Source organism: Cygnus olor, chromosome 5, assembly GCF_009769625.2.
Source record: "Cygnus olor isolate bCygOlo1 chromosome 5, bCygOlo1.pri.v2, whole genome shotgun sequence".
NCBI lineage: Eukaryota > Metazoa > Chordata > Aves > Anseriformes > Anatidae > Cygnus > Cygnus olor.
Window position 1 is genome coordinate 28,672,874 of NC_049173.1, and position 13,034 is coordinate 28,685,907.

The 13,034-nt window shown below is 47.4% G+C and overlaps 1 protein-coding gene across 9 annotated transcripts in view; it reads left to right on the forward strand.

Annotated features, from left to right (window-relative positions):
• TSPAN32 (tetraspanin 32) overlaps window positions 1-13,034 on the forward strand; it is a 35,225-nt gene extending 22,191 nt beyond the window's left edge. For all 9 annotated transcript variants that reach the window (XM_040557411.1, XM_040557410.1, XM_040557409.1 and 6 more), the window contains 4 exons: window positions 2,152-2,253; window positions 3,015-3,107; window positions 4,695-4,778; window positions 6,629-13,034. In XM_040557411.1, the coding sequence (XP_040413345.1) occupies window positions 2,152-2,253; window positions 3,015-3,107; window positions 4,695-4,778; window positions 6,629-6,724 (375 nt within the window). In that variant the 3' untranslated portion in view covers window positions 6,725-13,034. The remainder of the gene's footprint in view (window positions 1-2,151; window positions 2,254-3,014; window positions 3,108-4,694; window positions 4,779-6,628) is intronic.

Below are 13,034 nucleotides of genomic sequence, written 5' to 3' on the forward strand. Positions count from 1 at the left end.
TTTATCAGATTGCTTTCTGTGAAGTACTGTGCGCAGCTGCACTGCTCACTGCACAGATGCTACAGGGGAGAGTACATGCTATTTACAGTAGACACTGTGTACAATCACAGAACAGTTTGGGTTGGAAGGGACCTTAAAAATCATCTAATTCCAACCCCGTGCCATGGGCAGGATACCTCCCACCAGCCCAGGCTGCCCCCAGCCCCATCTAGCCTGACCTTGAACCTGTGCTATCAAGTCAGTTGAACCCTCTTGGGGAAAGAAAAAAAAAGTAAATAAAATCCAAATGTAGGCCTCTTAAGGGGAAACTCAGCGTCTGGATGTAATAGTAAATATGAAAAGGCAAAATTGCACATGTAGCACTGTTAACTTCCCTTGATCTGTATGTATGTAGTTATAACACAGAGTAGTTGTATTCCTGCAACCTAGATGGGAGTTGGGATATTCATAAGCAGCTGATAACCTTGTGGGTTAAGAAGCAGGCTGCTCGGCTCCTGTTCCTTTCTCAGCAACACAAGGCCACAAGAGGAGGCTGAAATATTATTATTTTTCATTATTCTCAATCCAATTCTTCAGTGGAAATGGAAACTTTTTTACTGAATCCGTTTATTTAATTGCTGCTGCTGGAAAGCTGCTTCATGGCCCACCAGAAGTTAGAAAAGTTTAGATGTTTTGCTTTTTATTGGGGTTTAAGATTTGCTCAGAAGCAGGATGGTGCACACATCCACCAGTAATCTCATTTTACTCTGGTGCCTGCCCTTCCTCCTCACCCGTGTGGGACAGCTCAGTGGTGTGGACCTTGACATTAAGGTCTGACAGACCTCGGCTCAGCGTCTCTGTGCCCTGCCCATCACTGGAGCTCTCTCATTAAAGACACTGGATTGCTCCTGCCTCACCATCTGGTTGCCAAGCATCCCAAGGGATGGAGGCTTTGCTGCAGTTTAAGCAACCCCAGATCTGATGGTGGGATTATGGCTCATCACCTGCTAGCTCTGGTGGACATGCAGGTGCGTGGTCATGCTTAGAAACCTCCAACCCTCCCCATTGCTATTCCTGTCAATAGCTTTGGAATATCTCCTAAGGACATGGTGCTTAAATTTATCCCTGGTGACATGGAGCTGAGTCTGATGCAAGTAATCTCGTAATTTCCTCAGCCTCCTTCTCTCCCCTTCCTTGTCAGTCATTGCCTTTTGGACAACTACGTGGGACAGAACAATATTGCAGTAATGGCTATAAATCACCTCAAACAGCCCTGCCTTCACTCCTGGGATGTTCAGGGGCTGGCACGCAGTGCTGTAATTTTTTTCCCTAGAGTAATTTCTAGTGCAGCCCCTTAAGACTTAACTGAAAAGCCTCTCTGAATGGTGGCTTTGCTCCAAGAGCCCTCGTTCCTCCCCATGCAGCCACCCACTCCACTCTGTCTGTCTCGCAGATTGACTTTCTGCTCCGAAAGCCAAGCATTGCCTTCAGACCCACTCAAATTAACGTAGATATGGAAGCAAGGGAAAATGAATGGAAGAAATAGATGTTTTGTTGTGTTTGGTTTTTAATTTTTTTTTTTTTTTCACTCCAGGCACTAAATGTAATTGTCATATTTTTCCATTGAAACCCAAGCAGGAGTGGGCTGGGATTTGTCAAGCTGTGAGTTCTCACACTTTTAGTAAATATTTAGGATTTGATTCACCGCTGAGTCACCCCGTTACTACTTCTGGCTCAGTTCAGAGGAAATCCTCTGTCACTGGGATGACACTACCCATCTGAGGAGCTCTTGCCTTTGTATTTGAGCATACTCAATACTTGTCCTCGCAGTCCCTTGTCAGAACGAGGAGGTGGTGTCATCCCTGCCTGGCAGGACATGAGGGGACTTGGAGGCACATAGGTCATAGGCACCCCTGTTCTTCTTTGACACTGACTCCCAAACTGGCCAGAAGCTCCAGCCATCAGCAGGTGAGACCTTGACGTGACATGTAGCAGAAAGTGGTACACTTACAGCATCACAGCTCATGGTGGCACTCACCATGTTGTGGGTGCCCCTTGGTGCGTGGTGGGTCGTACAGCAGCTGCTGCTATGTGGCAGCAGTTCAGTAGCTGCATGACTTGTCTTGCTATATACCTGGGAGAGACCTGTACAGACATCTGCTTCTATTGCAGGTGGAAGACCGCATGATGGACGTGTACGACCTTGTGTATGAGGAGGTGAGGAGGAACATCTCCAGCTTCAGGAGGCACGAGCTGACTGCCATCCACGAAGCAGTAAGTATCTTCCAGCCTTCACAGACAGCCTTGCCCTGGAGCATCTTACCATTGGTTTCAGCAAGCTGTGGCTGGTGCCTGGCTATGCTTTGCAAATGCTATAAAACCGTTTTATCTTGGGAAGCAGAGGCTCCAGCCAGCTATGAAGTCTTTCCCCTTCCCCTTCCCACCTGGATTATCCAAGGGTCACCTACTTGAGCATCTCTCTGGTATGAAATCTTCAAAGTTTTCGTGCCATAGCTGGTACATATTGCCTGTCTCAGCCGGCCCTTTGCTGTGCATCTCCTCCTGCATCTGGACCTGCTTGGGCAGTGAGCTTGTGGCCTGCAGCGGGGCTGGGTGGGAAGGTCAGGTCTGCTCACTTGTTTCCAGGCTTCTCCCATACAGCTTCCTCTGTTTTCTTAATTTGTTGTAACAAGCGCTTTCCAAAGCTGCTTTCATCCAGGCATCTCAAAACGCAGAAAAGGGCAAATGTTTCTCATTACTATGACAGTAGTGGCCTTAAAGCTGTGACCAAGAGCATCAGTGCTTGCTGCAGGGTTGTGGAGCAGCATGTCCAAAGCCACCCTTGGCAAGGAGAACCACCCAACTTCATCATGTGCTTATTTTAGCCACTTTAATTGATGAAGAAACAGTCCTTGTTTTTTTGTTTTTTGTTTTTTTATTTTTCCCGGAGTTTAACTTCCATCACAGCAATTATCGATTGCATGCCTACCCGCTTTGGTCCTTTCCTTCCATGAAGCCCTGTCCCTCTCTTCCAGTTCCTGTGCTGTGGGAAGCGCTCCCCATTTGGGGACACAGCTGCCGTTGAGCACAAGACGTGTCCTCCCGGTCAGGCACAGGCTGCCAGACAGGTAAGCACAAAGCTTCTTCTACCCCACCAGCATCACTGTGCTGCTTAAAATCTTACTGTTTTTTAAGACTTAAGCCAGAGTTATGGCCTTTTTGTGGTTTGGTTCCTGTAGGTTAGGTTGGTTTTTGTTTCTTTTTTTGTTTTAACCAGAAACGGGAAGGTATCTCTAGGTGCGGTTTGCTTTGCAGCCCGAGAAAGCCTCCAAAATGCTTGTTTTTGCAGCCTGTTGCTTCTCTCCAGCCTTCTCTATATCTTCTACCTGTGTGGGGATGATGTGATACCACAGGCATGTGTCTGACCTCAAAAAGCTATCGGGCTTGTCCGTGTGGTTCTAGCTTCTGAGACCTAAAAAGTGTTCTGCTAACAGCAAATGTTGAAGGTGCACACAATGACTCTATTTCCCTCTTCTGTGGGCATTAGTCAGGTATTAAAACTTAAAAGGAGAAACTCATAAAGCAGGATAATGTTGTCCAGCAGTAGCTGCACCGTGTAGACTGGATTCCTCTCCTGTGCAGCATTCCAGTGAAGTGATGGAAAAGTCACCAGTACTGGACTGTGTATGCAGTGAAGGTGTAATGCAATCTTCATACTCCGAGCAAATCTCTTGTGTGCTTTTTTCTATGGAAGTAACCAAATCAGTTGGTGTAGCTGAAGCTGCAAGCGTCATACCATACATTGTCTCTAGGTAAAACAAAACCATGTTGCTACAGCTATGCAGAAACATCGGTGTTACATCAGAGGCTAACGCAGCCCTGTGATGCAGAAGCACGCCTCAACCCCTGGTTTCCAGCCACCTCCTGGAAAAACCAATCTCAAAGTGGGGGCAGGCAGCAGCTCAGAGAAGAGGAAGGAAGATGAAAGCAGACCTGGTCACCATGTGTGGGTGTTTGTTCACCTCTGCTAATGGTTTGAATTTAGCAGAGAGGAGGATGTGAGGATGTGACTTGCAGTTGGGAACCTGCAGCATTTGGTAGCTGCAGTGCATTTGCTCTGGCACTGATGTTGTGGGGCTGTGAGCACTTCTACCTCGCTCTGCAAATCACTTAATCAAGGGCAGGCTTTTGCATTTCTGAAATGGCTCTCTTGGCTAGCACCCACTGAATTTCAGTGGGGTTGCTGGCATGCTTACCGCTCATATATATTAATGCTGGTGACACCTTGCAGTATGGAGCTGTTTGCTAGTACCTTTGGGGAACACAAGCAGCATTATGGCATACTCTGCTTTTCCATCTTTTCACTTCACCCCGTCCATTTTCCATTGGGGTGGGGAACATTTGTGTATGACCACACTTACCTGTGCATGCACACATCCTCTACACTCCGAAATGCATCGTGGTAAGAAAATCATAGGCACGTTGTAGTGATGGAAAATATACTGCATGTGTTTGTCTTGCAGTGCAATGTTGCATCCCTGGTGGTCCTTTGGGGACCTGGGAGTTGGACTTGATGATCCTTGTGGGTCCCTTCCAACTCGGATATTCTATCTATGATCCCTCTCTTTCTACTTGGGGTCACAGCAAGTGCTATTAGGGGGACGGATGCCTCCTAAGCTCCTGCTGTGCTGCAAGGGGTGTCTCTCTCTTCCTAGGACTGCCTACGAGAGATCCAGGGCTTCCTGAAGAAGCACATGGACCTTGTCTCCACGCTCCTGGGCATCACCATCTGCTTCACGGTAACTGCACCTATTCCTTCTTGTGTCTGGCACTGAGAGGCAAGGGAATCACATTCTGAATTAGCCCCAGGATGCAAGGGTTTGAGATGATTTTGGAGATCGGTAGCAGGGAAACAAGTGGTGGTGGACTCCACCTTGGAAATTAGGAAATAAATAGTCTTGGTGAGTAGTTTTTCTGCCCCAAACTCATCATGTCAGCAAGGAATGGGGAGAGGTGTCTGCATTTTATCCTTGCAGATGTTTCGGCGTGTCCTCCCCTGCAAGCTAGAGGAGATGTCACCTGGCGTAGGGCTTGCAGGGTGGGTAGGAGGCCCACCACGCTCCATCTGCCAGGCAGCTCAGTGCCTCTCTGATGAAGGAAAACCTGAAATGCTGCACAAAAGGACATGCTCCTACTGCAGAAGGCAGTGAGGGTGCTTGCTCAGTGACTGCGTGGGGACAGTTCATTGGAAGCTGGAGAGTGCCCCTGATTAAAACAAGCCTGCTCCTAGGTCCACCCACTGTAATTACCCCTATACTAGGCCCTGCACGTGTATTGAAACATGCCAGAGAAGAGTACAAGCTTTGTTTCTTAACCATGAAATTAGGTTTGGTCTGCTCTGATATCTCCACACTGCTCCCCAGACAGGGACAGTTTTCCCAACCAGTGTGTGTTTAGGGATTTTTTCAGTGCTTGTGTCCACCTCAGCACAATATGGGTTAGAAGATTTTTCCCTATCTCAAGAAAAGCCAGAGGAACAAAGATTTTTTTGTACTGCTCGTAGTAAATGTGGAAAGCCATCAGGCAATGGCAGAGGTATATTTCTACTTAGATGAAATTACGTACTTGCAGACAGAATTTTAGCATTAAAGCTTCATTGGATCTTAGTGCAGCTGAGCTCTTGCTCAGAAAATCTTTGGGACATGTAGCTGATGCGTAACGCAAAGCCACATATGGATATTTGGTGTCACTTCCTAACTTTCCTTGGCTGTAGAAGAAATTTCACTACCCAGACAAAAGCAGGAGCACTTCTATATTTTTTCCCTGTAACTTGATGCTATAGCCAGATAATGCAAGAAAGTCTTTGAAGTGTACATTACAGGAAGTCTCACTGCAAGGTTGGCTATTGTGATGGCAGGATGCAAAGGAAAACCTGGTGGCTGGTACAGCTGCTCTCGTGTCCCTGTCCCTCCGGCCAGCACCGCGACGTGCACAGATGTGCCTCCATCGAGCTGCGCTCAGCTTGCACAATAAGGCAAGCTTTCAGAGGGCTTTGCAGCCCTCGTTACTCTTCCCCCAGCATCCTCACCTTTGATAAGTTGCCTGTGTAAATCTTGATACGTGACCAGCCACCACTGCTCAGGGTGATGGACCCATCAGAAAGCTGCAGTACAAAGGAAGCATACTGTCCTCGCAGCGTGCACGTGGTGGCCTTTTGGTTTTTGTTGATTTTTTTTTAACTCCAAACAAAGCATGAAGGTTTTTTTCTCTGTTATTTATACAAAAGGCTATTATGAGAGATGTATGTTTGCGTGGAGGAATGTTTTGTGGCAGGAGTTTGAAGTCTGAATTTCCTGGCTTCTTCTCACTTTTGGATATTTTTAGCACAGAGTTTGAGCCATGCTGTGCTAATTCCAATCAGATGCTTTAACCACATGTTTTTTTCCCCCCTATCTCATGTTGGAATTGGTGTTCACCATTTTAGTGTAAAACAGCTCCTTCAAGAAAAATTTGATATTTTCATACATAACAAGTTCGGAAGTGCCAAGCAGACTAGCAGGCAACTCTTATAATCCCTTATTTATGCAGAGGGAGCATCATCATTAGTTCAGTATTTAACTGTTTGCCCATTTCATTTATTTACTTTTAGGTTTACGGGATGGTTCTGACTTCATTCCTCTGGTTCTCCATCCACTTCAGCAACAACCTGGACCGGAAAGGCAAATACATCCTGCGGGCAAGGTAGAAACTCATCTCCTGGGCTTCCCTACCAGGTAGAGCAAGCTCTTGGTGCAGGAAGATTCCTGAAGACCTCCCCAAAATCCCCTGAGATGGCACTGTGTGGGGACAGGTGGAGGGATGGGCGTCACCACTGCTCATGTTGCACGTTTCCCCCTCCTGCATCACTCGCCCTTGTGCATTCCTGAGCTGATCGGCCCGGGTGACACTCTGTGGAAGGGCACCTTCACTGAAAATGGATGAGGACCAAGGCGCAACTGGGCTCGGAAATGCAGATCGCCTCGCCAGGTGCAGTGCAGGGTGTAGCTCCACAAGTAGGACACACACACCTTTGGATACATCCAGAAAGGAAAGCCCAGCCAGAATCACGTTGCTAAACCGAACTTTTCTTGCACTGTTCTGTGTGACCCCAAAAGATGTGACATTTCTAGGGTGATAGCTTTGGACCGTAGCCTGGGACTGGTTCACTATCAGCAAATACATGGACACAGTGTGGCACCGCTGAAGGGAAATGTGCTCTCCTAACTGGAACACTGCTAATTATTGACTTTGGGCAGGTTTTGAGTTATCCCTGGAGTATGTAGGTATCCAACCACCACTAACTCTTTTTTTCCCTATATTAAAGTATTGTTGGAGCTCGGGGTGGAAACTGGGGGGGGGAGTAGTGCCTGTGTTTTGAAACAACCAGCCAGAATAAGGACACATCCCTCTGTTACTCCCCTTTTTGATGTGATATGCATCATTTTTAAAATTGTTAGGATTTGGTCAACCTCCTAGGTGCTGCGCTGATTTCATACCAGCACATTCAACCACACTGCCTTAACTTTGTGTTTCTCTAGCTTCAATGACCTACCACACTGCTGTGGAATACAAAAAGGCTTTGATATTAAACATATACAGGGCTCGTGTTTAAATCTGAGAGAAGCGGACTGATCCCCAGCCAGGTCAAACAAGACAATGTCCACTTCCTCTTTACATCTCCTTATCAACAATAAGCAGAAATCTGAAAAGCCTCAACCAGCTGAAGATCTCAGCTTCTCAGCCTTGCTAAAATGATGGCTTCCCGGTGTGCTTTGCCCTCATTGCAAGGAGACAGAGCTGCTTCTGAGCTGAAAACCATCACTGCAATAGATGTAGCTGGAAAATCTGTTGTGAACTGTGGCTATGGAATATGTCTGTCTGAACAAACACCAGCTTTCAGCCCTCTCCTTCATTGTGGCTTTTAGCCACAAAAAAAGAGTAAGTGGCAATTGGGATTGTCTTGATTGAATAAAATGAGATAATCTCAATGAGATAAAAGAGGAAAGCCCCATGCTGATATTCAGGACTGCTACACACGTGAAAACAGCAGTACAGCTTACAGAATCTTCCGTCGCCTGGTTAGCCTTCTAGCATGGTTGCAAATATCTTGCAGTGGAAGGAAAGGCGTTGAGGGAGGAGAGCTGTCGCTCCTAATCCCGCTCCCTTGGCATGAGAGGAGCTTCACCGCTGACTTTGGAAGCAGGATCAAGTTCAAAGTGATCCAGAGTATCACCAGCTACCTCCTGACAGCCACCAACACGCCTCGGTCTAGCAGGGATTTAGAGGTAATATGCTTCGCCTAGCAGCTGCACGTGCAAATGTAGCCACTTGCTAGTAGTGGGAAGCGATTCAGATACATGCATGTGTATATACAATATGTTTTCTGAAGTGCATCGCTCTCCAGAGAGAGACAATCTCCATTGTGAGCTCTGGCTCTTATTGTCCAGGTTACTGCTGCTGTCATTCCTCAGGCCAGCTGGCAGCTCACGTGACTCCTGCTTGCTTCAATAAAAAGGAAATTCTTGCAGAAGGCTGTCATTCCTTCTATTTTTCAGCATGAAGCATACAGTTGTGCTCAGTTGTATAATGGGCTGCTGTCAGTAAGTCTTTCAGTGCTCGGAGGAGATATTCCCTGTGCAGCTGGCACTTGCCTTAGTACTGAAGATGGAGATGACCATGTTGTTCCTCCACAAGGAACCTGCCTGGCAGAACCACCCATCCTCTCGTGTTTGTCACCATCCTCATCTGCCCCTCAGCCACCTCTGCAGTAATGCAAGCATGGGCAAGGAAAAAAGCCTAAGGACATATTGAGGCAATAAGGAAAGAGCAAGGTATTTCTATAAAAGAACTTGCTAAGGTTTCCCTTGCCACCTGGCAGAAAGGTTCTTGGTTTTATTTTGGGCTTTGCTTCTCTTTTAAATTCCAGGTAGTCAGGCCTTGTCCACTGCTCTCTGCTGGCTGGACAGCTGATGAAGTTCTGCTGTACAACAAAACAAAACAAAAACAAAAACAGGGGATTGAGCAAATAATGCAGTTTTACCAGGAGGGGCTACCTCATCAACTCCAAAGCCTAGTAGGAAAGATCTCTGTTAAAACTTTACCACCGTGACCACTAACAGCCCACTCCAGGCCCATTTTTAATGTGAAGGGATGATTATGGATGGGAGGAGCGCATGCATGATAAAGAAGCCTGAAAGGCTGCAGTATCCCCTTCCCCAAAACTTCATCAGGAGGAGCAGCAAGTGGCCAGCACTTGCCTGAAGGCGTGAATGAACATCACCGCTGCTTCCACACCTCTGTAATGACTTCTGCCATGGTGGCAGCAGGGAGAACATGACAAGCACTGAGCCATTGCACAAGGGAAGTAAGTGCCTAGAGAGCAGTCAGTTCTGCCCAATGAGACACAGACTGCAAGTGTGCAATTTCTTGTCCCGGGGGTAGAAGTACCCACTTGGACTTCCCTAGCATGGGATGAGGGATAGGAAGGGAGACCAAGGAGCAGGAAAGCAGACACCTTCAATTCCTTGTTTTTAGAAATTGTGGTCAAAACTTACTGCACGGAAGTGCAGCGTTATCATTTTGTTCACAGCTGGAAAAATGGCACCATCCAGGAATGCTTTGGTGGAAGCTGTGAGGAGGGCAGGTGTCAAAGGTTTTTTAATAGCTGCACCAACAGCAAGAGAAAAAAAAAACACTCTCTGCCCTGCAGTCAGTGTGCTTGCACTTACAAGTCCCGAATTTGCTGCTTGCTATGGGCAAAATTACAGCTCTTGCACAATGAAAGCAAAACCCCAGGAAGCAATTTGTAAGTGCTGCAGAGATTTACCCGGTGCTGAGCAGAGCGAGAGAGTGGTTTTGTCAGGATAAAGCACGGAGCTGAACAGCAGGGATGCAAACCCTGCAACCAAAACACCTGCAGGCCCCATGAGCCTTCCTGGGGCTGACACGAGGGGAACCTGGTTGTGGTACACACCTCAGTGCTCAGACTGCAATAGGAGAGAAATCCCTGGTTATCTAGGCATAGGTGATGCAAAATGAATACATAAATAAACAAACAAATAATAAAGTTAACAGGAGAACAGAGGTGCAAAGTTAACTGTTGAATTGTGCTTCAATTAATTGCCAATTAAGCTCCAGCAATTAGTTCTACTATTGTCAGCTGAGCAATGGCAGTCTGGCCTCTATATATATGAGCTGCCCTATTGACAGCAGCAGTTTGCACCGAAATGAAACTTTCCCTTTGTTGTACAACCCTGATTTGTGCCCAGAGCAAGCTATACTGCTGAGCAAATCCTTCTGAAGCCTTATAATCTGCAAACCTGGGTGGACTTCTCTGCAGTTTGGGTGGTAAGGAAGCCATCTCCTGCCAAGGCAAAACAGTGTTTCTAAGCAGCTCTATTTCTGCTAAACTTATTTAGCAGGAGGGCTCTGCCCAGGCTCTGCCTGTAGCCTTCCCTTAGTTTGTGTGCACCCTTCTAAGGCAAATCCCCCCCTTGCTCTTCTTAGCATCACTAAACGCCGCTGTCGTCTAACCCTGAAGCACACCAGCTTGCTGGCAGACACGTTCATTTTCTTTTTAGCCGCGTTACATCAGCAACAAGCTATTCCAGCCTTTATTCACCTGCTAATGAATTATACATTGATGACACAACAGCAGTTCCTGCGCTGTGCTGCTGGGCTGGGCTCTCACTCTCCTGCATCACGTCTCGCAGCAAAGCCCAGCTCAGCCCTCTCGGACATGCTGGGAAAGAAGAGGAAATGTCAGTGCTGGGTTGGGAAACCAGCTTGGGTTTGCTTTCTCTCTCTTGTTCACCACTGGTGCCTTCTGGAAACAGCTCCTCCACCTGCATCAGAACCAGCCCTGACAGCCGGCAGCACCAGGAGCTTCCCCAGCACCTCCTCCTCTTTGTATAACCTGACCATTGCCACAGACACGTTGATGTAAATATTTAAAGACAGCAGAGAGACAGCCTGCATGGACTGGCACTGTTTGTTGAGTTTATTAGAAACAGAAACTTCAGGCACAGCTACAGGTTTCTGCTTGCCTTGTCCCCTGCCCAAAACATAACCCCCCTCCTGCTGCCGTGGGGCTTGGGCTGAATTTGCAGATCAGGAATTTTCCAGTTTGCCTTCAGATGAGCAGGCACCAGGATATCCCCAAAAAGATTTCCTGGAGATGACTCTTTAGCTGCGTGGGTGAGATTCTTGACGTTATTTATTTTTTCTGCTGAAAATATAAGTGCTGGCTGCATCCCTGGTGCTGTGCACCCTTGGCCTTCTGCTCCTTGGCTGGGAAAGCAGATTAAAAAAAATAGGAAGCAAGTCATCTCCCTTGCTATTTGCTTTCACCTCCAGGGCGAGCTCTGCTGTTTCCCCAAATGATCTCCCACTACCCAGAAACTGGATAATGACCTGCAGCTAAATGTCACTAGAGGGGAACTCCCTGAGATGACAGAGCTCCCTGTCACTGCAGACCAGGCCGCCTGCCCTTAGCACCTTGGAAAAACAGGATTGTTGGCTGCCTAGGAAGTCATCCTGATGTTACTAGGACTATTAGCCTAAGCAGTCATCCACATGTTATGTGGGACTATTAGCCTCCTGCAGGGTGAATTTCTGTGCAGTACAATTTCTTTGCATGCATCTCTACTTAAAGACTTTTGGTGATGCTGCTTTTTTTGTTTGTTTGTTGTTGTTGTTGTTTTCCAGCATGGCAGCTAAATTGGAAACGTGGGCTATTTCTTTCATACTTGGCACAGAAAATAAGAGGCAGTGATTAACAGCTAACCAGGATACCTCATAAAAAAGCACGTATTTTATCTCCATGGTATATAGCTAGACCTTTTTCCATCATCTTTGTGCTGGAGGAGGGCAGAGGGAGGACTGCCAGGTACTTATGCCAAGAACTCATCCACCCCACGTGCCTAGCACACTGCGTGGCTGGGGACCCCTTGGTCCCCGGAGGATGAGGGACTCCCATCTGCTCCCCCACATCTGCTGGCCCTGGGCAGGTCCTCAGTGTGATGTGTGTAGAGCCAGCATTGATGTTAATTATTTCATGCCCTGATAGCAGGCTTTCTAGCCATGTGTACAAGGTGGGGAGGTGATACCCGACCATCTTTACCGTCACTCTTCTTGTAGCCAAAGGCCACCGCTGCTTTTTGGAAAGCACAACCGGGGTTTTTCTAACACAGAGCTGCTCAAAGAGCTGCTGGGCATCTCCCCTGGAGAAGCTGGCTAGGAGACACAGGGACAGGACTCCTGGCATCCTCGTGGTAAGGGCTGGGAGGCAGCTCAGCCATGCCCTTGCTTTAATGGGCCCTGGTGAGTCACACCGTAGGTGTCGGCTGTGCTGAAACCCACAAACTCGACACTGACTTTTAGAAACAGTGTCAAAAAGAGGGGAGAGGGAAAAAAAAAGCCCAGCAGATGGAGGAAAAACACCGCAAGCATCTCCAGTCTCTGCTGCTTTACTCTGCTCCAAAATGCAATTGTGAAAGCACATTTAAATGGCCACTCTTGGGGGAAGGGGCAGGGTTTTTTGGTCTTTCAGGCCTGTTTTTCTTCTTCACCTCTTTTTAGGCCCTGATTTTAAGCTTTCCCCAGTCTTTGTAAGTTAGGTAGCTGCTTCACAGGCTTGCCTTTTGGGTAAACAAATCTGTGTTAGCGTAGTGCCCTGCAGAAAGGTTGACCTTAACCCTCCTCCAAGAGAGGGAAATCCCCAGCCTGAGCCGCAGCACCTGCACTCCTTACCCGTGTGTGACACATGCACCCGTGTGCCCTTACTGTGCAAATTAGTTTTACTTTCATAACAGCCTCTTTATAAAGAGCTGGTAACACTGCTGGGAAACTTGGAAATACATTCTGGTAATTTAAGGTCTGTAGGGCCAGCAGTATGGCACGAGGAATATGCAACATCTGAACCGACATACAATCTGGGGAAACGCTCTGTTATCTTGGTGCTGTGCCATCTCTGTGGTTTTGTTGCTGAGCTGTTTGGGGAAAAAAAAAAAAAGGAA